General features: G+C 39.9%; 2 protein-coding genes and 1 pseudogene across 2 annotated transcripts; 1 reads left to right on the forward strand and 2 right to left on the reverse strand.

The window, feature by feature from the left end:
* Positions 1-372: 372 nt before the first annotated feature.
* col28a2a (collagen, type XXVIII, alpha 2a) lies at positions 373-17,057 on the reverse strand. Its single transcript, XM_018684734.2, has 35 exons — positions 16,860-17,057; positions 15,757-16,331; positions 15,129-15,149; positions 14,947-15,006; positions 13,752-13,805; positions 12,485-12,529; positions 12,373-12,399; positions 12,240-12,284; positions 12,093-12,137; positions 11,618-11,671; positions 10,569-10,637; positions 10,381-10,449; positions 10,162-10,230; positions 8,166-8,234; positions 7,105-7,173; positions 6,923-6,991; positions 6,636-6,704; positions 6,473-6,544; positions 6,233-6,301; positions 6,066-6,137; positions 5,764-5,832; positions 5,557-5,625; positions 5,390-5,458; positions 5,219-5,287; positions 5,079-5,147; positions 4,874-4,942; positions 4,575-4,643; positions 4,407-4,487; positions 3,957-3,992; positions 3,836-3,872; positions 2,686-3,243; positions 2,251-2,573; positions 1,889-2,144; positions 1,130-1,321; positions 373-1,028 (listed from the first exon to the last, which is right to left on the reverse strand). Exons 1-35 carry the CDS (start codon positions 16,993-16,995, stop codon positions 1,021-1,023), a joined length of 3,732 nt encoding a protein of 1,243 aa, XP_018540250.1. The 5' UTR covers positions 16,996-17,057; the 3' UTR covers positions 373-1,020.
* Positions 17,058-17,866: 809 nt separating this feature from the next.
* zgc:172182 (coiled-coil domain-containing protein 89) lies at positions 17,867-25,881 on the reverse strand. The gene is made up of 8 exons (XM_018684747.2): positions 25,689-25,881; positions 24,423-24,895; positions 23,889-24,019; positions 23,670-23,806; positions 23,496-23,572; positions 23,314-23,413; positions 23,116-23,215; positions 17,867-19,816 (listed from the first exon to the last, which is right to left on the reverse strand). The coding sequence occupies exons 1-7, from the start codon at positions 25,734-25,736 to the stop codon at positions 23,129-23,131; spliced, it is 1,053 nt and encodes a 350-aa protein (XP_018540263.1). The 5' UTR covers positions 25,737-25,881; the 3' UTR covers positions 17,867-19,816; positions 23,116-23,128.
* LOC108888669 (ATP synthase subunit beta, mitochondrial-like) lies at positions 19,899-23,011 on the forward strand (annotated as a pseudogene).
* Positions 25,882-25,898: the final 17 nt, after the last annotated feature.

The following is a 25,898-nucleotide window of genomic DNA, read 5'->3' on the forward strand; positions in this document are numbered from 1 at the left end:
CTTTATTAGAGGCAGGTGTGCCGGAAAGACCTACCAATTAAGATGTCGAAAACACATGGACAGAGTAAGATAAGATGTACTCAATTTATATAGCACAACTGGTGCATGAGTTGAGAATCTAACTGTGCTTTACATTAGAAGGAAAATAAGGGTACACTTAAAAGTCACATTAAGGTATTTTTCATAATTGGGGATCAAGAACCTGTTTTCTGTTTTCTCTATAATTCTATTTGCTTTGAAGTTGCAGTGAAAAGCTATCAATATTTAAAAAAACTAACACAAACAAGGGTGGCTACAGTTGATGATGGCTATTATGGTAACACTGATAGTTACTTTGCTTAATAAACACATACAAAACAACCAAACAACATTATTTTATATTTTATTATTACAAAACATTTATTCAGATGTAGACACACTGCCCAAATAGACAAACCTGTCAATGGACAGATGCAGACATGGCCGTCTATTACAGCTGCCAGGTATAACCCAAATGGACACATTGTAATAACAACAGACATAACACACAAAAATACTCAGAGCATATGTCAGCAAATCATATCCATACAAAGTAAACAAACATCTCACTATTGCTGTCTTGCAAGGTATATATTCAGTGTATGTAAATCACATGGCTCAAAGAGGTATAAGATTTATACTGTAAGTGATCTATATGTTAATTTTAATTGTAATAAATTCCCTGAAGTTGTCACTTTAAAGCCAGAACAGCCAAACCCTGAATTAAGGATCTCTTAATTTCTTTGAGGTAATACTATCAGTTTTGAGGTTAATGAGTCACTCAGTCACTGGGTTAAAACAGCAACATGTTGACAGTTTTTCAGGATTGGATTTAATATCTCATGACTATTTAACACAGCTTTGCTATTTGAACAAAAATGCATTTGCGTGAGGACAGAAGTGTTAAAAAAGTGCATGAAATTTTCTGAATGCGTCACATTAAAATAACAAATTAGCAGATTGTAGAGTAGAAAAGTCCAAATCTGATGGCCTCTTCTCCATTTATCCAGCTGGGGACAGAAAAGTATAATAATTAGAAAAGAATAATAAAATGTTATATTTGATATGATTATATATATATATATTGTCTATTTAAAAGTTCAAAACTTACCTGTTCTGAATAGAACACAAGCCTTCTTGCATTCATCTTCTGATTCATAACGGTTGTCGTTGCCACCACAGCCTCCGTACCAAAACTGTGCACAGGCGTTGGCCTGCTTGTCATAGTACCAGCGTATGCTATAGTCTCGACATGTGCCTTGGTCCAGGCTTAGGTTACAGCGGGGATCAAGAAGAGGGGCCTCTGAAGGAGAAATGGTGTGTGAGATGCAACTTTTCCAAAGAATATTCATGTACTCCATCTGCTGCAGTGTTCCATACCACATACTACACTCACTAGCTATGTCATTAGGTACACTTAGCTAAAACTGATGCACTCTAATACAACTGTCCTGCAATAAGTTCTTCTTTCATAAAGGTTAGGGGTGTTTATTCAACTGTAGGATACTTTTAATATACAGTCTATGGCTACAATTTGTAGTGCTGTTGAATTATGCTACTTTTTTATACTCAAGATTTTTTCTAATATTACGTCCAACTCATTCTTATCAAGCAGGGCAGGATAAATATTAGAAACAGCTCTTTCCATAATGTAGTACAATTCAAAACAGCCATACCATACCTCCATCATGGAGGTAGGATTTATTGCAGGACTGTTCTATTAGACTGCTTTGGTTTTAGCTAGATGTACCTAATAAACTGGCAAGTAGGTTATTATTATTAAGTGCAACACACAGGACTCTGAAATTAAAGCAGCTTAACAGAATCCAGTCTGTGAAAACGGTTTACTGAGCAAGAGTGCAGGACTCACCTTCAGGCAGGACTGGAATCACCACTGGCTGCAGCTGATTAGAGTTTAAAGATGAAACTGAAACCAGTGTTGATGAAGATCTTGCAGATGAGGATGAAGATGAAGACGAGGATGAAGATGAAGACACTGCCTCACTGGAGACAGAGCTTTCTCTCACAGGCGATACAGATGTTGTTTTGTTAACTACAGCCACAGCGCTACCGCCCCGCACTTGAGCTCTGATGTCTAAATCTTCACCATCATCATCTTCCACCACCTACAGTAAGATGACGACATAAAAGTTTAGGTAAGGTGATGAATTCTGCACCAGTAGAGAGAATACATTTCAAGTAAAACAACACAGAATTGTTTTCAGCAAAGACCTGAATAGGGAGAGGATCAGCACTGATGGGCAGTGTAAAAGTGTCTCCACGGCCGCGGCTGTTGGTGCGTCTCTGGTTTTGGATCTCATCTTGGTGATTGTAACTATTCCTAGTGTTCCCATATCCATTGTTTCCATAACCATAAGCATAACCATTGTTACCATAGCTATTATATCCGTTGTTATTTTCTCCATGTCCATTGTTTCCATTAATACCATGGTCATGCCCATTGTTACCATTCCAGTGTCCGTTTGTGATGCGATTGTAAATAAGGGCGCCATTTTCATCTTCACAGAACTGATTGACAAGCTGAGACTCCAATGCTGGAAAAAGAAATCAAGAAATCAATTCATTTTAAGCACTTTGCAACCTGTTAGCTGACAATTACCTATATATTTAATGAGCACTGACACAACATCTGACTCTGATTATCACCTGGTAGTGTGTTGAAGTCATCAATAAGGTACATGTGTTCACTGTCAGGGTCAGAGGCAATGAGGTTTAGTTCTCGTAGGAACTCAGCCTGTGTAGGATCAGACGAGTTGACAATCCCCAGGGCGTACATCTCAATGTTTGCAGCATGAGCTTCCCTCACGGCTATGTCAAGTTTGACGGGCTCCCGTTTGTCGGTCTGACCATCAGTGATGACGATGGCTACTTTTCTGACTCCAGGCCGAGCGCTGAAGAAAGCCTCCTGAGTCGCCTTTCTGATGGCGGTGCCAGTGTAAGTGCCCTCACCCATGTACGGCATTTTTCTGATTGCCTGCTTGACGTCCTGTTTGTTCATGTAGCGAACCAGGTTGAACTCCAAATGGACATCCAGACTGTAGAGGACCAGTCCAATTCTGGTGGCGTTGCGACCAACTGTAGTTCGGTCCACCAGCCGTGTGACAAAGTCTTTGATGATTTCAAAGTTCTCGGGGCCGACACTTTCTGAGCTGTCGATGACAAACACAAGTTCCATCGGCCTTTCTTTGCACTTGATGCCACATCCTGAAAACAATGAGACACGAGTTTTAGCATTAATATACAACATTTCTTTGTAGAAACCAGACTGCTGATATCTCCAGTACTCTGGTTTATCTAAGGATAACTTGGGGCAAGATCTATAGTCACAACCAACAGCTCTGTAAGGATATACTCAGGCACAGAGGTGTTTTGAGCTGAATGCTTATGTCAGCATGCTAACAGGGCTCACAGTGACAATGTTTACAATCTTAGCTGGTTAGCCTGTTAAAATGATCTAATTAGTACTAACAAAGTACAGCTGAGATGAGATGAGAAGTTTGGTGATATACTAAATTACTGGTTGCAAAGGGAAAGTCAGGGGAACACCAAAGATGATAGGATTCATCATCTGGGGCCCATGAATGTACACAATTTCATGGTAATCCATTCGGTGGTTAACATGTTTCATTCTGGACAGACTGACATTGCTGCTGACAAAATCTGGACCAAACTAAAAACATTTGACAATAGAATACTTACTTACTTACTTTGGCTCTACATTCATAGCAGTTGAGAATTTAAAGCACCAGCATCTTCAAGGTTATATTAATAAACTATATTTAATTGCTGATCTTACCACAGATTTCTTTGATCAGCTTAATAATGTCTTCTCTCTGAAAAATATGGAAAATTTACATTAGTGTAAAATCACTACACTTTGTTGAATGGTCAAACATTTGTTGAATTAATAAACTTACTGTGAGGCCTGGTTCTCCTTTTGTTCCTGGCCTCCCCTAGTAGTAGGAGAAAAGTTGAAAACAATATCACTGTACACCTCCTTAAATTCAGGGCTCTAGATTCTGATTAGTATCGAGCTGAGGAGAGACTTTATAACATGTATTTTCTAAATTTACTGACTTTACCTATCAGGTTTTTTTTTTTTACAGGAAAATGGAATTTAAAGACAATTTTCTCCACCAAATAGCAACTCTCACATGTAGCTATTTCAATTGGATTTTCCCAGTGTAGATTGAAGATTCATCTTATTTGTGCAAGTAGTAGAAGTCAAAATGGCACTGTCTGTTTGACACTGTTAGTGGTAAAATGTCTTGTGCTCTGCAACTAAAGTACATAACTTCACTGAAACTTGACACTGACAGTTTGATTATTGATGTGACAACGAGATAAATAAGATTAGTTTAACTCACTGCTTCACCAGGTACTCCAGGATCTCCCATGTCTCCTTTTGTACCTTTCATTCCCCTCTCACCCTGTAATCCACGATCACCCTGTAACAAGGAGAGAGTACATCATCAGTCAGAGACCAGTTTTTCACATATCAATAAATTATTGAAAGCTACATGTGAATGCCTCACCTTAGGGCCAGGAAAGCCGTCTCCTTGAGGCCCTCTAGGCCCAGTCATACCTTGAGATCCTGGCTCTCCCTGAAATTACACTCTGCTTTTACTGAACCACACGGAAGAGATACATCCAAACTCTTGAAAGATCATAAATTATTGTTATGATTTGTCCTGTAGCTAGTTTGTCAGGTAGTGTTAATTACATCATACTGCCTCACTCTTACTAGCTGTAGACAAGAAAGTACAAATGTTGTAACAAAAAGCTGGGTAAGTGCCTGAAATAGAGCATGGCCACAAACTGTGGTAACATTTACCTTTGGGCCTTGAATACCTTCTCCTGGAGGTCCACTTGGACCAGGAGGTCCTGGTCTCCCAACATTACCCTTAAAACAAATGTTTAAAAGTAATCAGACCACTGGAATCAACCAACTTCCAAGGTTTTAGTAAATGATCAGAATAATGTGTGGTACAATCTGATTTAGATTAGATTCGAACTGTGTGGTAGGTAATGTTTCTTACTGGTTGTCCTTGTAAGCCCTCTCCGGGTGGGCCAGGCAAACCTGGCAATCCTCTGAAGCCAATGTCACCCTGGAACAGACATGACATTATCAAATGGACCACACACACATACACTCCCACACACACAAACAGACACAAACCTTAGGACCAGGAATTCCTATTCCCTCTTGGCCCGGTTCTCCCGGTAAGCCTGGCATGCCTGGAGGACCCTAAAGAGAGTGCATAACTTAGTTTAGACTGTGCCAGCTTGCACAGGATTTCACTGGTTACAAACTCTTAGGATTTGTAATTTCTTTGTTGGTGATACAAACCAAAGGGCCAGGAAGGCCTTCACCCTTTGGACCAATTGGACCCGGTAATCCTGGATGACCACGATCTCCCTGGTTAGACAAAATACAGTGATGAAGACCAATAACATGATGTAGTCTATGCAAATATGTTTTTTTAAACACTCTAAAAGAAAAATGGCAGTGTTTACCTTTGGACCAGGCAGTCCATGGCCTGTTTCCCCAATGGGGCCGGGGGGCCCTGCAGGACCTACATCACCCTTAAGAGAGGACAATAAAGTCACAGTGGCATTAATGTTACAATGCATTACACTGTATTAGACTCTATCTGGCAATTCTTCTGGCTGTGTGCTACTTGTCTTCCTGCCATGACTGATGACATGTTTTCATTTATTTACCTTTGCACCTGATATAGAACGTCCTGGCTGCCCTGGCATTCCCTGCTGGCCTGGTATCCCACGTTCACCCTGGAAGTTGAAGAGTAGGCAAGAGACTTATGATCTAATTCATGCCCCCCTCTATTTCAACAATACTTGAGCTGCCAGCAACCTGTAGAGGACTTGTTTTTTGGCTCTACTCAAAGACTGGGTTAGGGTGGCATAAATCTTCAACAGCAACGTATTCATTATAGAAATAAATAGAAGGCTGCTGGGAACAGCACCTCATCAATCAAGTTATAAAATATTCTATTAATTCTTACCTTTGGTCCTGAGGGTCCTGAAATTCCTGGAGGACCATGTAACCCACGGATGCCCCTCAGACCCTGGTCACCCTGGTTGGAAGTACAGCCATACATCATCTGATTAACATTTGAACTGATAAAAATATGAACTAAAGAAGAATATACAGTATAATTCAAATGCATACCTTTTCCCCTTGAGTGCCAATTCCTTGGGCTCCCTCAGGACCTCTTAAACCAGGTAGACCAGGCTCACCCTAAGAGAAGACAGGTAGATGAAGCAAAGAGGCAATTCTTTTCTGAAAATAATCACCTTTCTTTTCATTGTAAGTCAGTGGACAAAGGAAAGGAAGGTACGGTTCACATACTGAGAGGAGACTGGGTTACACAGTAGAACTTTCTGACACAGTTGGTGTAATGTACTCTACCTTCTGCCCTGGAGCTCCATCCTCTCCTGGGAGACCAGGCAGGCCACCCAAACCAGCAGCTCCAGGCTCTCCCTGAAATAGCATAATAGTATTATTTGATTTTTGATGGATTCAGTACATCACATAAATTGACTTACTTGTCTCAGGTCATGACTTGGCTTACCTTTGCACCGGGCTCACCAATGCCTCTCTCTCCTGGAGCTCCCTGCTCTCCTGGTAAACCTTGGTCTCCCTAGAAATAAAAATAGCATAACGATGCAGGTCGTTATGATCGCTTGGCTACACACTGTTATTTTTACCCTGTTTATAATAACAAACACAATGTCACATCCTGATTATATTAAATATGCACAGAAAATTAGTCATATTTCAACATGTAAAACTGTAATTCTAGAGTGACCTGGAATAAAACTCTTAAGCACAATCTTGAATTGAGGTGTCAAAACAAACCTTAGGTCCAGGCAAACCTTCTCCTGGGATCCCTCTGACTCCTGGTGGACCCCTTGGACCCTCAATTCCCTGTGCAATAATAAAGATTAGAACATCATCCATGCATTTGTATATGCCAGGGTGTGTGAAGAGAAATTAGGTATATGACTTTCTTAACATTAATCTAACAACATCCTGCTGACCTTTTCTCCTTGTATACCCACTCCTGGCAGTCCAGTTGGCCCTGGAAGACCTGGAGGCCCCAGTTCACCCTGAAAGTAAAACACCATAGACAGGTCAACATAGGTATGTTTCCTATATATCCAATATGTAGCAATATGATCTTAACAAAAACAGCAAAGCTCACAGTATAATGCAAATCTGCATCAAGGTCAAACAATCCTCACCTTTTAGACATTGCTGCCTTTATCAACACCACTGACACGATGACAGAACAGCTTTACACTAACTTGCACTCTTTGCCAGATCTTGAATTGTTCATTAGCCTCAGTTCTGTTTACTTGCCTGATCATGACCTCTGCCTGTTTTTATTTTTTCCTGTCTGCTCCATTTTTTGGACTTGCGAGCTTTCTCTGATCACTGACCTGTTGCTGAACTTGTTTATGAACAAAGACCAATGCACTGTCTTTTTACTTAACCTGCTCTGCTTCTGTGTGCTGCTTTCAAGTCCTCAATATAATATATACCAGAACTGTAGTTAAGGTACTTAGATCAAGAACAACCTATGCATAGAGTCGATCCATTTTGGCAGATCAGAAACAGCCAGAGCTGCAGTATACAGCCGTAAAGACAAAAATTTCTAAGATGATTTAATACATCATGATCATTAGGTTTAAATACTTCCATTACATGCATTAAATATTTCAGAAATTCAATAAATAGTACATAGATAGACCTTTCCAGTGTAGTTTAATCCCAAGCCTAGACATTTTCAAGCCTCAAGCAGTGAATAAAACATTTTCATACATATCTTCACCTATATGTTAACTTAACAGTTACACAGCATTTATAGTACACAGTGTGGCCCCCCCATTCTATCTTTAACTCTAAACATTTCCAAGCTAACCAGATGTTTAATGTAGGACTCCCCAGTCTCCCCTTGCCTTACTCTAGTTTTCCACGGAGCCATCTCCGTAATTGTGGCCTAGAGGACATTTGGGCTCCTTTATGGATCTCATTAATGGATTTGTTGTGTGCATGCTGTGGTGAATTCTCTTTGTTCAATGATAAATTTATATCCCACCTTTTCTCCTTTAATTCCTGCACCCTGCTGTCCCCTCGGCCCCCTCGGTCCTGGGAGCCCCCGATCGCCCTAGGGAATGAAATCAAGTTATCTGTTGCAGTTACATCACAGCCACTTGAGATTGGGTCATGGCCAAATCTGCATTGTTCTCAGTGAAGAGGAGCATGGAAGAAGAGCATGTTGGCTCTTGTTAGCCTCTTGTGATAGATACAAAATGATCCTATGCACAAGGAATGAAACTGTTTTTTCATGGCATCACTTGACTGCATGATTCTTTAACCTCTTCCATTGCCTGTGATTTATGAAGTGAAGGGGGTGCTGATGGGAGCAGCATTAGAGACATCCAACTGTAATGCAATGCAGACGTGCAGACCTTATCATATTAATCTTATGTGAGTGAGTGGAGAAGAGAGGTTTTGATCACCTCTGACAGATCCCCTTTTAAAAGAGGTAGAAATCAGCAGAGGGGTAAAACTTTTATCAGCCAGGAAGTCTGGCACAGGTCAAACAGATGTGTGGTTGCTTGAGGACATTTTCAGCCTTCATTTTCCAGGAGCTTCCTTTAACAAATAAAAGTGTACTTATTTTCCTTACAGATAATTCTCACCAACCACATAAATATGCCTCTTTCATTGCCACATTTACCCAAAAGTTCTGTCCTGAACAGCAGCAAAAATGAGAGGATGTTGACACAAGTTATTTTATTCTTACTTGTGTATTATAATCTCACTTAACTGTGGCTGAATTTATTTCTGTGCAGCTATACAGTAAGACATGCTGGTGTCACTAATAATCTCCATGTATAATTAACAGTGTAAGCCATATACTGTTGCATCGAGTCTTGCATGCCATGTCAAAGCCTTGGTTGAATCCCAGCTATCTCCTTTTGAATGGAGCATTGGCACAGTCTGTTGTAAAATATATGTTCCACAGTGCAGCATGTTGCAGCATGGGGGAAAAAATACAATTTTTACAGGCTTAACACATCAACATCAGAGTGAAATGTTACACTTGAGTGAACACCTGAGCCGTGAGTCAGTGAGTTGGAACAGAGTGAGATCTGGTTTTGACAGATGCAGGCCATGAACTGCAAAATGCCACTGTTACTGAAAGATACACCCTCAGACATCTGTGAGAGGCTCTGCACAGTGTGCTTTTATGTTAATTTCAGGCCTGAGAATTATATCTACTGGCAATGGAAGCCACACACATTGGCAGATTATTGTATGTCTCAGTAACCTTAGGGTCTAGTAACTGGTTCATGCAGTATTTGTGCAAGTAGGTTTTGAACTTGGTCAAAAAAAAAGGAGGCAGTTATCTACAATGGCTCATTTGGATTAAGGAGTAATCAAGTATCACTGCTTTAAATCTGAAGCCCCCAATTTTATACTGATATCAGGTTGACATCATGTTCAGCACATGAGCAGCACAGATGTGAACACAGGCAAAATGACTCAACAGATTTAAACTATGATATAACTAAAAGATAAGCAGAGCAAAATCAAAGAATTGATTCATTTCTAGTTTGTGGACATATCAGTGAGGCTATAATTACATTTCCAGCAGCATTGTGTGTGATATTTCATATGCTCAACCCTGAGCTGTCAGCTGTGCAGCTTCACTGGTGCTTTACTGAAGGGCACCTTGACAGAGTCATCAGTGCAGGGGATAGAGGGGTCTTTACTTGACTCAGTTTTTTATTCTATTTTTTTACATGTGTTGTTGTTTTTTTTATTCGCTTGTCAAGAAATGTCCATCTCTTCTCTGTAACAAGTTAATATTTATCAATATTATCTGAAGCATTTAGGCATTTCTTTTTGATCAGTAAATGACCAAAAAATATTTAATGTGTAAGCCTTTCAGACTTAAAAGAATATTTTTTGTCTCTTCCTGGCCTACCATCTAGAGAACATTAGCAGAGCAATGTGGCATGTCCTGGTTTGACAGTGTTACCGTTGTTTTGATTAGCTGTCTAATGATAGACTTGAAATAGTACCTTTGGTCCAGGGAACCCTTCGCCATGGGGTCCTTTTTCACCTTGAATACCTTGTGGTCCTTGAGGTCCCTGTAAAAAAAGCCAGAGTATATATAAGAGTATACAACATGTCAACCAAACAGTGCTCAGAACAAAGTACCAGATCACATTTGCCACTGAAACAAGGCACAAAAACATTCAACACTTTGCCACAGTACAGACTGTTTCTTCTTAACTTACAGGAAGTCCAGGTTCACCCACTCCTGGAGGGCCAGGGGGACCTGATCTGCCCTGGAACCCCATGTCACCCTGCAAATTAAAATGATGTCTTGGTTTAACTCAAAAAAAATGTAGATATCAATAGAACAATCACATATTATCACAAAGTACAATAAAGTTTTCACAGGATGATCCATAACATATCTTACCTTTGGTCCAGGAAGTCCAATACCAGTTTCCCCCTGGATTCCTGGAGGGCCAGGTGGGCCACGTTCACCCTGTGATGATAGACACAATAACATAGATAGACAAGTGCTGAGCTATTAATTTTGTGTTTTAAAATGTTTTAATTTCAAACCATGACAGCTTTCTCAAAATGCTACCAAATTCAAAACTAGACTTAACTGTGTGTACACAGACAAATACACACACAAATGGGGTAGTGGGCGAGATATTTGATCTTTTCCTGCAGGTCAGGACAAATATAGGCTAAACTTAAGCTTCAAGTAATGTCTCAAAGTTTAAGAAAACCCTAACAACTGTGTCTGTTGGAATCTCTTGACTACATCAAAGTTAATATTAATTATCTGCTTAGGGTTTAAGTAACTTTTGTCTACAGATAAAAGGGAGAGCAAAATCGAAGAGCCTGACATAAAGCAATTTGATAGACTTAGCCTTTTTTAATGAAATATAATCGCTTCTATGTACCATTTCACAGCATCTCATATGAATTAAGAAAATATATAAATATTTATAAATGAAATACATACAAAGTTTTATCTTACAGGAGTCTTTTTTGGGATCTAATACAAATTTCACCACACAGCGACCACCATGACTCCTGTTAATCTTTGCAAATGCCTACATGTCCTCACATGACGAGCCAGTGAGCATACACTGACTTCCCATGTATGTTATTAACCGCAGGTCCTGCTGGAGAAACTGACGATGCTGTAGGCACTTCCTAGTCTGTATTTAGAAACAGGATACAGGCCATCAGGAGAACCTGTGAGTGAGGACTTTTTCTGATGGTTCATCCCTAAGCTGGTGAATAACAGTAATGATGGGGAAGACTTTGGCTCATTGCCAAATGTTCGCACAGGGGCCTATTAGTAGACAAACAGGCCTCTGTGCTGTATAGCTATGACTTGGGTGGTAAAACCCCAACCTCTTGTTTAAACTAATCATAAAAGGGAATGTAAAGGTCACAGCAGATGTGCACCATGAGGTAAGGGAGAGTTGTTCAAAAGGGGCTGACCTGCTTTCCCTGAGGGCCCTCTGGTCCAATGTCGCCGTGTGGTCCTGGTAACCCCTGGGCAGAGACAACATACAGCCATTAATGATGAAACACCCAGAAACAGTTGGATATGTGTGGATTGCATGTGTGTTTGTACATCACTCTGTATGGAGAGGGGGAAATGTTTGGCATAATGAGGTCATTTTAAAAAAAAAATTCCTCTAGTGTAAGAATTCACACACAGTATTATTAAAACATAGAGGTATCCAATGGATATCTTTAATAATACATAACTATGACAATCTAGAATTATATAATATACAGGCAGAGGTTAATGAATTAAGATTGGAAATTAACTGCACCGTACTTCAAACTTTAATTATAGTCATGGATTGTAGTTAAAACATCTCTCTGTTCTTTTTTGTCTGATTATTTAAACAGTATAAAATGTTAACTATCAAATGCAAGCTCTATGAACACATTAATTATTACAAACCTGCAGACCTCTGAGTCCTCTTGCACCAACTGCACCCTCAACACCCTAGAGCACATCACATAGGGAAGAGAAGACAACATCAAATACAGTATATTCAAACTGTAAAGATGATATTCACTATATGCAGTGTCAGTAGTGCTGTCATACCCTGTCTCCTTTGATTCCTGGTGTGCCACACTCGCCCCTCTCACCCTGTGCAGAGATTACAAATATTGCATAGGCCCAAAATGTGTCCAACAAAATAAAATAATGTCATTGTCATTAACTTGAAATTCCATACCTTCTCCCCTTTGTAACCTGGTTTTCCCTGCAAATGAAATAAGGACATGTTTTGTGTGAATGAGGAAGTAGTTAATATTTTCTTTATTTTGGTCATATGTAGTGCCATTTACCTCTGCACCTTCTCGGCCAGGAAGTCCACTTAATCCTGCTTCACCCTGATATGACAGAATAACATTGACTCATTACATCAATCAATATCAGTTTATCCAAACTACTGTAAAGTACATACCTTAACTTAGAATTTAGAGTCTGAAATTGAAGGCATGCATTTTTTTTTTTTTTTTAAAGAAACTTTCTCCATTTAACCAAACTTTATTTTACTTTATTTTACCTACTGTATCAACAATATTACCTCCTACTGGAACAAAAACTTAAGACATATTAAAATAACAACAAACAACAACAACAAATAAACTGAATAAATTAGTCGTTATAATTATCCATAATGTATCAATTATATGCTAATATTTTTAAACAGATTAGTATATCATAGCAAACTATTAACATTTACAACACAGAGCATATTCCTAAACAGCAAATGTTAAAATACAGAGTAGACAGAAACAGAAGCAATAAAATGAACAGAAAATAAAGTCATATAGTCAGTTTAACATTTGTGTAGACAGAATCACTAAGGTAAAGGATCAGAATTGAACACACTTTAAAAGCATGTCAAACATTGTCTAGAACTTTAAATGGGAAAAATTATTTAATTTTGAAATAGTTTTTTTTTTTTTTTTTTTTTTTTTAAAGCACAGTTTGTTAATTTTAAGGACAGGGGCCCTCTATTGGAGTCTAAAAAATCTGTCTGAAAAATCTGATCAGGACATACTGATCCAACCATCACTGGGCATCACATGTTTTCAAAGGAAGGTACAGCTACATATCATCAATGTAACAGTAATAAGGGTTTTTGTGCTGTCTAAAAATAGAGGCCAGTTGGAGTGTATAAAAAGAGATTGAATTGGGCCCAAAATCGAGCCTTGGGGAACTCCACAGGAGATAGTAAGATGCATAAAAGTGAAATATGCTAAAATGTTTAATATGAGCATTAATAGTACTAACTAAATGTCAAGTAGAACACAGAAAAGGATCAGCTGCTACTCTCATCCTCAGGCGGCATTGTGAATTGCCTGTATAAGTGCACATATTGAGCATATCCAAAAAATGTCATGTTTTTGCACCTTCATTCTGTGATGATTTACTTAAAGGTACATAGTTAACAGTTAACACTGGATGACACAGTTCAGAAAACCTGACAACCTCTTCCGAAATCGAAACATAAATTGTGGAGCACTCTGGAAATGTTACATAACCCTGTTAAAGCCCCAGCAGCTAAGAAAGTCATAGTCCATAGGTCCATCAAAAAACATGCACCTTTTGCCCTTTAAACCCTGGGGCGCCGTCATCTCCGGGGCGACCTTTCTTCCCCTGGAGAATGAAACAAAATACATTGATTATTTTTTTCTTCTGAGTTTTTGCTCTCCAGTCAGTGTACACTGAAATCACAACTGACAGATATACAAGTCCATGACCCATAACCTGAGAATTAAAGGTTATCTTGACCATGTCTTTGCAAAGAGAAAAGTGCATTTTTTTCCCCTTGACAGGCATTGTTTGAGATAGACAGAGGGAGAAAACGTCACTGGGACAATGTCTGAATGTGTCGTATGAGAGAGCTGTTTGACAGTTGAAACCATAGGTGGGCATGAGGTGTCTTGTCCAAAAAGCCAGGGGTCATTGTCTTGAGCTGCACCTGGACAGCGTGTGTCAGTTGCTACCCACCAGAAATTGCTAGTTTGTGACCATTAAACTAATGAGCGCAATTATGAGAGCCTCTTAGTCTGAGTGTAAGAATTTGAAGAATCTCTCTGAGGAGAAAGCACCTGGATAATGATCATGCAGATGTCTGTCAGCAGCATGATTATTCGCCAGCTTGCTGGAAAGCTTGACATTATCTGAACTGCCTGTTATCTGAGAAGGAGAAGGGATTGAATGGAAGTTTGCATATATGTCTCAAAGTGCAAGTGGATGTCTGGCGCTCCATACTGCAGTCTCTCATCCCATATCCCTGTCTCTCCTGACCCTGCTGGCAGTAGGGGTTGTACGTGAGATTTATGATGGCCAAAGGTCCAGTTTTATAGGGAAAGGAGCTCTAAATGTGGTGCCTCTGGTTTCCATGGGGGACATCTTTTGTTGCATGAGAAATGCACAGTAACTAGCTGAGACAGGGCACACAGAGTAACAACAAACATATTTCTTTGGGAATAACAGACCATAGTCTCTCCTCTCCTTTCCCTGTTGCCGTAGGTTTGCTTTTAGAATGTGGATCTTTACCACCTATCACCTTACTTTGCTTGTGTAAATGCCTGCAAGCTATACTGACAGAGAAAAATCAAATAATTATCCTGACTGTTCAAAAATGCACAATTACCATACCCGAAGTATCAGGATCATGTCAGATTTCTTTGTGCCAGATTCCAAGAATCCTTCCTTCTGACAAACTTCAGTGACACTTCAAAAGAAACTTTGATTGTCGGATATTTTGAAAAGTTTGAGGCTAAATACTCACTGCAGGGCCGCTGGGTCCCCTCTCTCCTTTCTCACAAGCACATCTCTGGGCCAGAGGGCACTTCAAAAAGAAGAGACATGTTTGCTAAGCTGCCAAGAATGTCATCCTATACAGTCAAAGTGGGCGCCTTCACCTGATGTCAAATGTCTGTATTTGAGTTGTCTGTTTGTAATAATACTTACTCCTTCATCAGCCAAGCCAGTCTGCAAAGAAAACAGAACCTGATAAATATCTGACAGGACATCAATTGTAGCAAGATATTATAGACCCTTATCATTATCAGGTTTGTTCATTCCTTGCTTAAAAATGTAGATGTGTGGTGATCATTCAGCGAAGCACAAACAAAACTGATAAAGACAGATAACATTCCTGAAGAGAGTGACCTTTAAAGTTCTTTAAGAATGATGAGTTACATCTAGTGACAGGGGAGTTAGAGTGTCATGAATTGTGTAAGTTGTGTGTTACAGAAAAGAAAATCACTGTTTAAACCCAGTTGTTTTTACTTAAAGGAATGTCATGTGAGATTGCAAGAAAAACAGTTTTTCCTAAAAGAGACAAAAAAACTAAACTCCTGGGGGATAGGCTCAGACAACATGCATTATGTGTAAAAGCTGTGGAGAAAAGCTTAAATCCAAAGCTGTCATAAACATTCATTCATTTGTTGCACTGGTGAATTGTCATCATTCCATCTCTATACGAATACCTGAACAAACTTGTCCATGTGTCAACTCTGAATAGATGCTTATTCAAAGCAAATACATCTCTATTCTTCTCAGTGCTGTCTGCTGAAAGACAAGGTATTATACTCACAATCTCAGTGATGATTTTTTCGACTATGTCTTCGTCCTGTAAATTATGGAGGAAGAGGGAGGCCGGAGAGCTTGCGAGTAGACGGAGCTGGGCTACATTGGCTGGTTCGTTGGCTGCCCTGGTGATGCCCACAGTGAAGAATTTGATGCCCTGGTTCTTGGCATCGGCGACAGCGGAAAAAATGTCGGGGTTCCTTGGGTGGGAAATACCATCTGTGAGCAGCACAGCCACTTTGATGCTGCCAGGGCTGGATTCCTCCAGGTAGATCCTGGTCATGTTGGTGATGGCGTAGGTGGTGTAGGTGCCATGCCCGATGTAGATGATGGGAGCTATCCGGGTCTTGAAGTTCTCTGTCCCCCTCCAGTCTCTGAAGGTTTGCTCTGTGATGACATGGCTGCTGTATTGCAGCAGAGCCACCCTCAAGCTCAACGTGCGGCCCGATTGCAGCTGGAACCCTTGGAGTCTGTCCACCAAGTTCATAGCAAACAACTTTTCCTGCTCATGATTGTCCTTTGCACTCTCAGAGCTGTCCAACAGGAAGGAGAGCTCCAAGCCACAGTCCTCATCTAGGATGGCTGTGTGCACACAGAACAGGGTGAACGACTCTTTATTACCACTACAGTGCATTTTACAAGTATATTGCTTTCACTGATTAATAACATTACATTTCATTTAATTTGATTTAATTTGATGTCAAAAATCTTGCTTTTTTCTTACAAATCTATTTATAAGTATACTGTAGATTTGTACAAAGTAAGCCATCCACTTTAAAATGCTTGATACAACAATACATTAGGCTGCCAAAATTAAGGAAAGCAATACACACAAAAAACAGACTGAGCCTGCTCTCCTTCCCTGTTTGTCTCTCTCCACTTTTGTCCTGCCCAAAAGCCCCAAAAATTATACATACATACATACATACATACACACACACACACACACACACACACACACACACACACACACATATATATATATATATATATATATATATATGTATGGCTGAGACAGAATTAAGTATCATAGCAATATGACACAATATGACGAGCTCCAAAAAGACAGGAAAAAGAAGAATATTTTGAATTTTACTGGAATTTTCTTACCTTGTCCGTCATGAATATTTGCAGCCAAAGGTTTAGCTCTGGACTTCTTGTTAGTTTTCCTCTCCTCATAAAAGTCTTGGGCCCAGACACTGGTCAGCGCTGTGACTAACAGCACCGATGTAAAGTAGGGGAACATCCTTGCCCCAGCTATGGGGCAAAATAGACAACAACAACAATTCAAAATCAATCAATGTTACTGTCCACAGAAGTTGTTGGTGCATCTAATCAGAGTAGATCACATTGTGCACCAATTCATTTATAAAACAGTTTTATAACAGCAGTTTACATCCTTAAAATAACTGAGCTATAATCCACACACTTACTTACAGTTCAGCCTCCTCTTGGAAATTCTGCTAGTATTTCAGTATCCTATTTTGAGTGAGGCTCAAAATGTAGACTTGAAAACTGTAGCAGTAACAGCAGAGGACCAGAGTGTGCAAAGGGCTTCACTTAGCTCATTGATTCTGAGGCAGCAGCAGCAGTGTCAGTCATTCTGGGGAGCAAAGAGTGAGAGACCCTCAGACACTCACTCCTCCTTTATAAGGCACCACCGGTGGACCAGATCCCACGGAGCCTTGCCAAGACTCCAGTTCTGCCCTCGGGGCAGGGGAGGGCTGCTGGAATATGTTCTCAACAGTGAGCCAACATTGTGTGTGTCTGCTGTATTTGGTATTTTAATCACTACAAGTATAATCAACTGCAGATGTATAGGTTTACAAAAGGGGTAACTCACCTTTAAATACAGCAGAATTACAGTCATCATGTACTGTAATTTGTCACATAAGTGTTGTTTTTATCTAAAAGCTTAATAACTACCTAAGTAATAGTTGGCAGATACATCAGAACTCCTGCATATTTCATCTTTTTTTAAACATACAATACACTTAAATACAGCTGTTCAGTCGCATGTATTTGCACGTATTGCTATGGGGGACAAATGTCTGTGATGATGTTGAGCTTTACTTGATGAGCCTTGAATCATTAAAACTTCAATTTTTATACCAACATGAGCTGTTAACAGTGGGTGGAGATTGTTTTTGCAAACAAAACTGTTTATTAAGTTAGAAAAGCTTGCAGAAAATGCTGAAAATAAATTATACTGAGATGAGATGAAACTGCAAACTGTTTTAAAGAGGTGATATAAAAAGTGCCAGTGATGCCAGCATAAATTCCACAGGTAGAGTGCTTTTAGGTTTAGAGCCCTTAATGGCAAAGGCCTGCTCACCTTTGGTCTACAGCCTGGACTTTGGAATGACCATAACAGCCCTGAGGAAAAAGGGTTAAAAGGTCCACGATTAACGCTATCTCTATCAGCTTTAATACAAGATTTTCTGAGATGTCTACACCATGAATACCTCCACCACCTACACCATCAGGACTTACCAAGCTACTATTTAGCTAATTCTTAGAAAGTTAGGGTAAGATAAGAATTTGTATTTTTACTAACATTTTAAAACTGAGCATCTGATGGATTGGAGCAGCACATAATTACTAAAAATCCAGTGCTTTATTTCAATGTAAAATCATGTTGAAAGGGTGTACTGATGGTAGTATTTTAAATCATTATTGTTGTGAATTTTATAATGTTTTTATACAACAGTTGTGTTGATTATCTGAATTAAACCACTTGTATACATTGTCATAACCCCAACTGAAATAAATTGCCACAATACGTGATGTATCACATATGATATAAACAAAAAATCATCTCCATCCATCCATTATCTTATCCTTAAGGGTCAGTGGGGGGCTGGAGCCAATCGCAGCTTACAATGGGTGAGAGGCAGGTATACACTGGACAGACTGCCAGTCTACAAAACATGATATATGCAATTTAATGATTTTTTTTTTTTACTCTGTCAAAAGAAAAAAAAATCTAATAAGTATTTCATGTATAAGGCTTTACAGGATAATGTTACAAGAAGTAGTGTAGTTGTCATAGCTTAATACTGGAAAAAGAGTGATCAGATCCTGTTCTGTTTTACAGATGATGATCAAACTAATCTCAACAGAGATGTTAACTTGACATCTCGGGGAACTGAACAGTTACGGGGACATTAACATTTGAATATGGCATATCTCCAAGGTATGAGCAATGCAGGGCTGCACAGTAACATCAAACAATGAGTGTATGTGTTGTTAGTTTAGTTTCTAAACTGAGGATATCTTTTGTTGGTTCTTGTGATTTGTTTCCTTTAATTATCATTTTATTAAAAGGGGGCTGCACTAGGGAGGTGAGTGACATGCAATATATCTTTCAGAAAATAAATTACTGAAAGCTGCAGGTGGTACCTCACCTCCCACGACCCCTAAAGATGACCATCTCACCATTCATTGGTAGAGATGACCTTTTAGCATGCTGCTCATGGTGTGGTTTAAATATAGGGCTTGTTCCTGTGCAGACTGGCTGAGGATTCATGAAGTGTTTTGCCTGCTGTGACTGAGGTGAAGAGGCTTTGTATTCCACAGCTCCAGGCAAGAAGTAATTAGAGGAGACTTTCTGACACAAAGGAATGTTGCACTGAATGATGGCTTGGCAAAATTCACCCCGTCACTCTATGATGAATGAATTAGTCTTCCAATACACTGCAGCGACATTACAAAGTTGTAAAAATGACAATGTACATTCATCACTGACAGAACGCTTCGATTCATGTTCCACATTTTGATTAAAAAAGATGAGCACTACTTGTTAAAGGTATAGTTCAAATCTCTGGTAAACCATCACAGACACTGACGAATGACAGTTTTACAGGCCACATATAATATGGGTGCGTAGCCAAATCAACTGAATCAAACAGACCAACACATGGATGAACTAAATCATGTATTTTTGCCGTATGATTAGTCTACTTTCCACTCTCCCTCACATGGGCTGGAAAACTGTAATAGTTATTTGTAGGAGTTACAGAGCTGCCGTAGATTATACAGGAGAACTGCCCAGTCTAGTTGGTCCTCTGTAACAGAAGGGTAAACAATAGGTGAGAAATCCAGTTTGTAAAAATGATACCTGCCCACTGATATGTACAAGAACCTCCTTGTACATATCTGTGCACAAGGAGGTTTCAGTGCAGTAGTATCTGTCGTAGTATTTGGGTAATATGTGGCTTTACTTACCACATTCATAACAATGTCAATCTCTCACGAATACGGCTGGAACATCTTAATTCAGCAAGATGCAGCAGCAACAACTGAGCCCTGCCCTCTTGCGGTAAGTGAGGGGATAAAAGCACGGCAGGGCGCGCATGCTCAGATTAGCCGTTGGGTCCACCAGTATGAGATCGCCCGTAGCTGTGTGAGAGCCTCAGCCTTCACCTTCAGCCATTTTAACAATGTTGGGTGCCGTGGGACGGTGCTGCAGTGGTGCTCTGCAAGCTTTTAAGCCCGGGATTAACTCTTTAAAGACGATCAGTGCGAGACATGTAGCCCTAAATTCGAGTAAGTGTATACTTTTTAAACATGGGCCAGCTGTCAGCATTGTTTGCATTGCATGCTCAGTGGGTCAGGCCTCAACTTCACTGTAAAGTCTCTCCATTCATTTGTGACCAGCAGGGATTTTTACTCAATTAAAGCAGTTAAAATAAAATAATAGCAGTTATTTGGTCACACTGTTACTTCAGACATTGGAGTGCCAGTTATGCCTTGGTTTAATGATTCCAATCAGTGACCTTTCCAAGTAACTCTGTGCAAGTGAAATATTTGACACACTGCCTGTTAGAACTTTTCAGCCTGTGCACTTCAGTGGCAGCAAAATACGGGTAATGCTATCATGACGCACCCAAATGTGTGTACATGTTGTATGCTTCGTTATGTAGACTAAGTGTAAATCACAAGAATATACTTTTCATTGTTCAGCCTCTTATAGTTACTAAACAATATTATGATTTTGATACCTAGTAACTGCTGTTTCATGTCACTTTCAGTATGTTGTCATTAATGTCATTGTCCTTTTCAGGCAGGGGTTATGCTGCCCCAGCTGCTCAGGCTGCACTGGCCAATGGCCGCATAGTGGCAGTGATTGGTGCCGTGGTGGATGTCCAGTTTGATGAAGGCCTTCCTCCCATTCTCAATGCACTGGAGGTGGCCGGCCGTGAGAGCCGGCTGGTGCTCGAGGTGGCACAGCATCTGGGTGAGTGAGTTGAAGTGAAACAGTGGTAAACAAATCACTGTTTGGATGCCTGTAATGCTCTCCTCATGTTACTCCAGGTGAAAACACGGTCAGGACGATTGCCATGGATGGTACCGAGGGTCTGGTTCGTGGTCAGCAGGTTCTGGACACTGGAGCCCCCATCAGGATCCCTGTGGGGCCTGAGACCTTGGGCAGGATCATGAATGTCATTGGAGAACCCATTGATGAGAGGGGTCCAATCAGCACAAAACAGTGAGTATTGAAAAGATCACAATACTGGAGTTATTCTGTATTTTTCTGATTGTCAACTAAAACCATGACAATACCAAAACCAACATTGTGTTAGTCAGTTATATTTCATCATGACTTATGTTGCAGGACTGCTCCTATTCACGCTGAAGCCCCTGAGTTCACAGACATGAGTGTGGAGCAGGAGATCCTGGTCACTGGCATCAAAGTGGTAGATTTGCTAGCACCCTACGCCAAGGGTGGAAAGATTGGTTGGTGCATTATATTACAACATTACCTCAAATTTTTTGGTTAACACTCAAATTATTACTGGTATGTGCTTATCAAGACTAATTATTGTGCCTGTTGTATCCCTTCAGGTCTTTTTGGTGGTGCTGGTGTTGGCAAGACTGTATTAATCATGGAGCTGATCAACAATGTAGCCAAAGCTCATGGTGGTTACTCTGTGTTTGCTGGAGTGGGAGAGCGAACCCGTGAAGGAAATGACTTGTACCATGAAATGATTGAGTCCGGTGTCATCTTACTGGTCTGACCGTTGCAGAATACTTCCGTGATCAGGAGGGACAGGACGTGCTGCTCTTTATCGACAACATCTTTAGGTTTACCCAGGCTGGATCAGAGGTTAATGAGATAGATTTTTTTTCATTACTTACACGTCATCAACAAAATAGTGCTTTTTATGCATATATGCCTTGTGTCTGAATATTTGTGTCATTTTTCAGGTGTCAGCCCTGTTGGGTCGTATCCCCTCCGCTGTGGGTTACCAGCCTACCCTGGCCACTGATATGGGCACAATGCAGGAAAGAATTACCACCACTAAGAAGGGATCCATCACCTCAGTACAAGTGAGAGGACAAAAGACACTAATCGCATATCAGCACACTCTGCCTTTTCTGGATTATTCATACTAACATTGTTAGTTGTGTTACAGGCTATCTATGTGCCTGCTGATGACTTAACTGACCCTGCTCCTGCCACAACTTTTGCTCACTTGGATGCAACAACCGTCCGTGGCTGATCTATCCTGCCGTGGACCCTCTGGATTCCACCTCCCGTATCATGGACCCCAACATTGTTGGGGCTGAGCACTACGATGTTGCTCGTGGTGTACAGAAGATCCTTCAGGCATGTCTTCTGTTGGTTGCTAACAAATTTTGAATGACTGCCAACAATTGCTGACATCCAAAAACTAAATTAAAACTTCATCTGTTCACTTTTTTAGGATTACAAATCATTGCAAGACATCATCGCTATCCTGGGTATGGATGAATTGTCAGAAGAAGACAAGTTGACAGTAGCCCGCGCTCGTAAGATCCAGCGTTTCTTGTCACAGCCCTTCCAGGTAGCAGAGGTCTTTACTGGCCACTTGGGGAAGCTTGTGCCTCTGAAGGAAACAATCAAAGGCTTCAAAAGCATTCTAGCAGGTAGAGTGCTGCACCAAGGCTAAAACATTTCTTAATGGGATGAAGTTAATGGGTATTTGATGATAATGGTTACTCTTTTATCTCTTCAAGGTGAATACGATGCCCTGCCAGAGCAAGCTTTCTACATGGTGGGTCCCATTGAAGAAGTAGTTCAAAAGGCTGAGAAACTGGCAGAGGAGCATTCTTAAGTGATTTGTCTGATAGGTTGGAGGGTTTTATGAGATAAATATTTGTACAGTACAATTTCTATTTGAGAAACTTCTGATGTGTCATGCTAAGTATGTTGTGTTGTGGTTCCACTTCTCTGGAAAGGTGAAGGGGAAATTAAAAATTACATTGTAATATAGTAATTCTTTGTCATGGTTTTTTCTTGTTGGCACTATCGGTGAGCAGAAGTTTTTGGTGAAAATTAACATTTGCTTTAATGAAAACATCTGTAAGACGTAACACTTACGTAACACTAAAGTTCAGCCTATCATGTGGCGAAGTTTCTTATTCAGCTCCCTCTCTTGTGTAAGAAGGCTGATGCTGTGTTCTCTGAAGGCTTCAAAATCCTGAAAAATAATTAGAGAAGAAAACATGTTTAGCATGATCTTAGCTCTGTACGAGCCACTGTCAGTTTCACTTTTCAATATTACACATTTCAACAAACCTTTTGAAGCTTCTTGTACTTTGTTATGGTTTCATCAAGAGCACAATGAAGAGACTTCACTTTCACATCTGCATTAACTGCTTCTGTGTCCTGCTTAAACCTGAGTGAAAGTTAAGGACAAATAGAGACATTACTTGTCATACTCAGCAGTGCAACAGAAACATTGTTGAGCCACAATTTACCTATCCTCTGCTTCAGCCCGGCATTTTTTCTCTTCTCTCCATTTTCTCTCCAGCTGCTGGATTTCCTCTTGTTTCTCCTGTATTTAAGACCAATTTGTATACACATGAAGTGATTGATCTGTGCAGAGCTGTGATTTATCTGAAGAGAACAAATTCTCTATTACTCTCAATCACCTGTATCACTCTCCCTCTTTCCACAGACAGAGACAATAGTTTGTCCTTCTCTTTGGTGAGGCTTGCTATGCTTTCTCTCATGTTGATCTCCTTCAAAGCATGCTTTTCTTCAGCCCTTTCCAGCTTCAGCTTCATGTCTGATCGAGGAGAGAAGGCAACAAGTTTACAAGTGCTTGAATTTGGAGCACTTGAGAAAATGATAAAACGCTGACTCCACACCTTTGCACATCTCTGCAGAATCTCTTTGCTGTTGCTGAGCATCATGCAATTGATCAAGTAGGGATGCCTCCTTTGCTTGATGTTGTGTTGCCTGTTCCAGGAGTTTTGATTGGCATTCAGCTAATTTCTCCCTTAAACAGAGATGCAAATACAGCATCAAATCAATCCAGATAAAGTAAATGTTAAATACTGAACAACTATTGCTGCAACTAATGGTGAAGTACTTGATTTATTTACTGTTTTCATTGCTGATTAATCCATATATTTATACTGATTTTGTTTTTCCAATAGTCTATAAAGAAAAAAGAAAAATTGCCCATCACAATTTTCAGAGCCCCAGATGACATCTTCATATTGCTTATAAAGTCCAAAACCAGATATTCAGTTTACAATTCTGTAATCAGATAACATAATAGAATACCACATTTCAGAGGCTTAAACCAGTGAATGCCTGACAGTTGAGTGGTTTATGCACACATTTATGTTACATGTTTCAGCATTATAGATAAATGATGGTGATGTCGACAAACTTACCCATATTCATTTTCTTTATTTGTATAATTCTCTGTCAGTAGTTTGATGTCTTGTTTCAGTTTTTTCACAAACACTTCTTTATCTTGTAATTTTTGGGAGAAGAGCGTGTCATTTTCTGACTGCAGCTGTAGGTTTTCCATCTTTAACTGGGCATTCTGATGTTTGTACTCATCCATGAAAGAAATAATTGCCTGATTATTGGCAGCTAAATCCATAAATCTCTTCTCTAATAACCCTGCTTTCTTTTTTTCGCTGTCCAGTTCTTTCTGGTAGTCTGTTACTCTGTCCTCCAGCTCGGTATTGATTCTTTGCAGGGCTTGACATCGAAGAAGCATCTCATCTGCTCTCTGTTTCAGTATGCAGATCAGACTTGACTGCTCATCTATCCTGGACCGCAGCATTTCTTTCTCTGTCTCATCCTCTGCAGAAAAGCTTAGAAGTCTATCCAGTGACCTCTGGATTTCGTCCATATGCTGGGAACAAGGGAAATGCCCTGTGTTAAAACATGATAAACAGGCACTTTTGGCAACTTAAAGTTGTGCTATATTTGTACTAGAGCCTCACTGATTTTGTTTTTCTAGGCTGACAAGAGGAACATCTTACATGGGTGCTCCCATATAACTGTACTCATCTTGGAGGCAGAATGGATCCTCCCATTAGAAATTTTATAGGTTACTGATGCATTTATGTTAAAGCTGGTCGAATTAGAATATATTAAAATGTATTAATTTTGTCTGACCAACACTCAAAACCCCACAAACTTAGAGGTAACTATCATAGAAAACTAGGGAACTACCAAATATTCACATGGGAGATGCTGACACCAGTGAATGTTTGGCATTGTGTGCATTGTGGAAGTCAAGGGGAGTCCAACAACAAATTTTAGGTTAATTCGGTCATTCATATGTAAAGAAACAAATACATTCACAAATAAATCACATACTTTCAAAGGGAAGTGTTTACAGTTGACTTTCGTCTGAAGACATTACTCGTTCCTGGACAAGCTAACGGCTGCTACTTCACCAAAGTACTTAACATGCATTTACACCCTCTTAATTTTGCTGTTTTTCAGCAAGTTTCAAGTTAATTTTAAAACTTAAAAAATAGTTCTAATAGCACTAACCCAAACCCAACCACTTGTCTGTAGTATAAGATTATGTGACCATGACCTAACATTAAAAAATAAGAGTTGTCAGAAGAGGGCGAACTAACAAAGTCTTCTACTCTCAACAGTGGGCAGATTTACCGTCGTGAACTTTTACTTACCTCCGTCGTGTCCAGGAAATTTTCTGCATTTCTCCGTGGCATTGCCATGATGAGTAACACAAATTTAAGAAAAATTAAAGCGTTTATTCCAAGTTATAACTATTGTTTTTACTCAACGCTCATTTCCACTTTTCTCGTAGAAAGCATCTTAAGAGTTTCAGTTGCTCGGTCGCTAATAGCAACCATCATCGGGCGGCCCTCTCTGATTAG

Source organism: Lates calcarifer, linkage group LG1 (genome assembly GCF_001640805.2).
Source record: "Lates calcarifer isolate ASB-BC8 linkage group LG1, TLL_Latcal_v3, whole genome shotgun sequence".
Lineage (NCBI taxonomy): Eukaryota > Metazoa > Chordata > Actinopteri > Centropomidae > Lates > Lates calcarifer.

Excerpts from the sequence above, each read along its gene's own strand:
- col28a2a (XM_018684734.2), bottom strand. The coding sequence starts at position 16,995 with ATGTTCCCCTACTTTACATCGGTGCTGTTAGTCACAGCGCTGACCAGT. Across the intron at positions 6,545-6,635 it reads TTGGTGAGCCCGGTGCAAAG|GGAGAGCCTGGAGCTGCTGG; the intron begins GTAAGCCAAGTC and ends ATGCTATTTCAG. Across the intron at positions 4,644-4,873 it reads AAGGTATTCAAGGCCCAAAG|GGAGAGCCAGGATCTCAAGG; the intron begins GTAAATGTTACC and ends GTGTAATTTCAG.
- zgc:172182 (XM_018684747.2), bottom strand. The coding sequence starts at position 25,736 with ATGGCAATGCCACGGAGAAATGCAGAAAATTTCCTGGACACGACGGAG. Across the intron at positions 23,414-23,495 it reads CGGGCTGAAGCAGAGGATAG|GTTTAAGCAGGACACAGAAG; the intron begins GTAAATTGTGGC and ends ACTTTCACTCAG. Across the intron at positions 23,216-23,313 it reads AGTACAAGAAGCTTCAAAAG|GATTTTGAAGCCTTCAGAGA; the intron begins GTTTGTTGAAAT and ends ATTATTTTTCAG.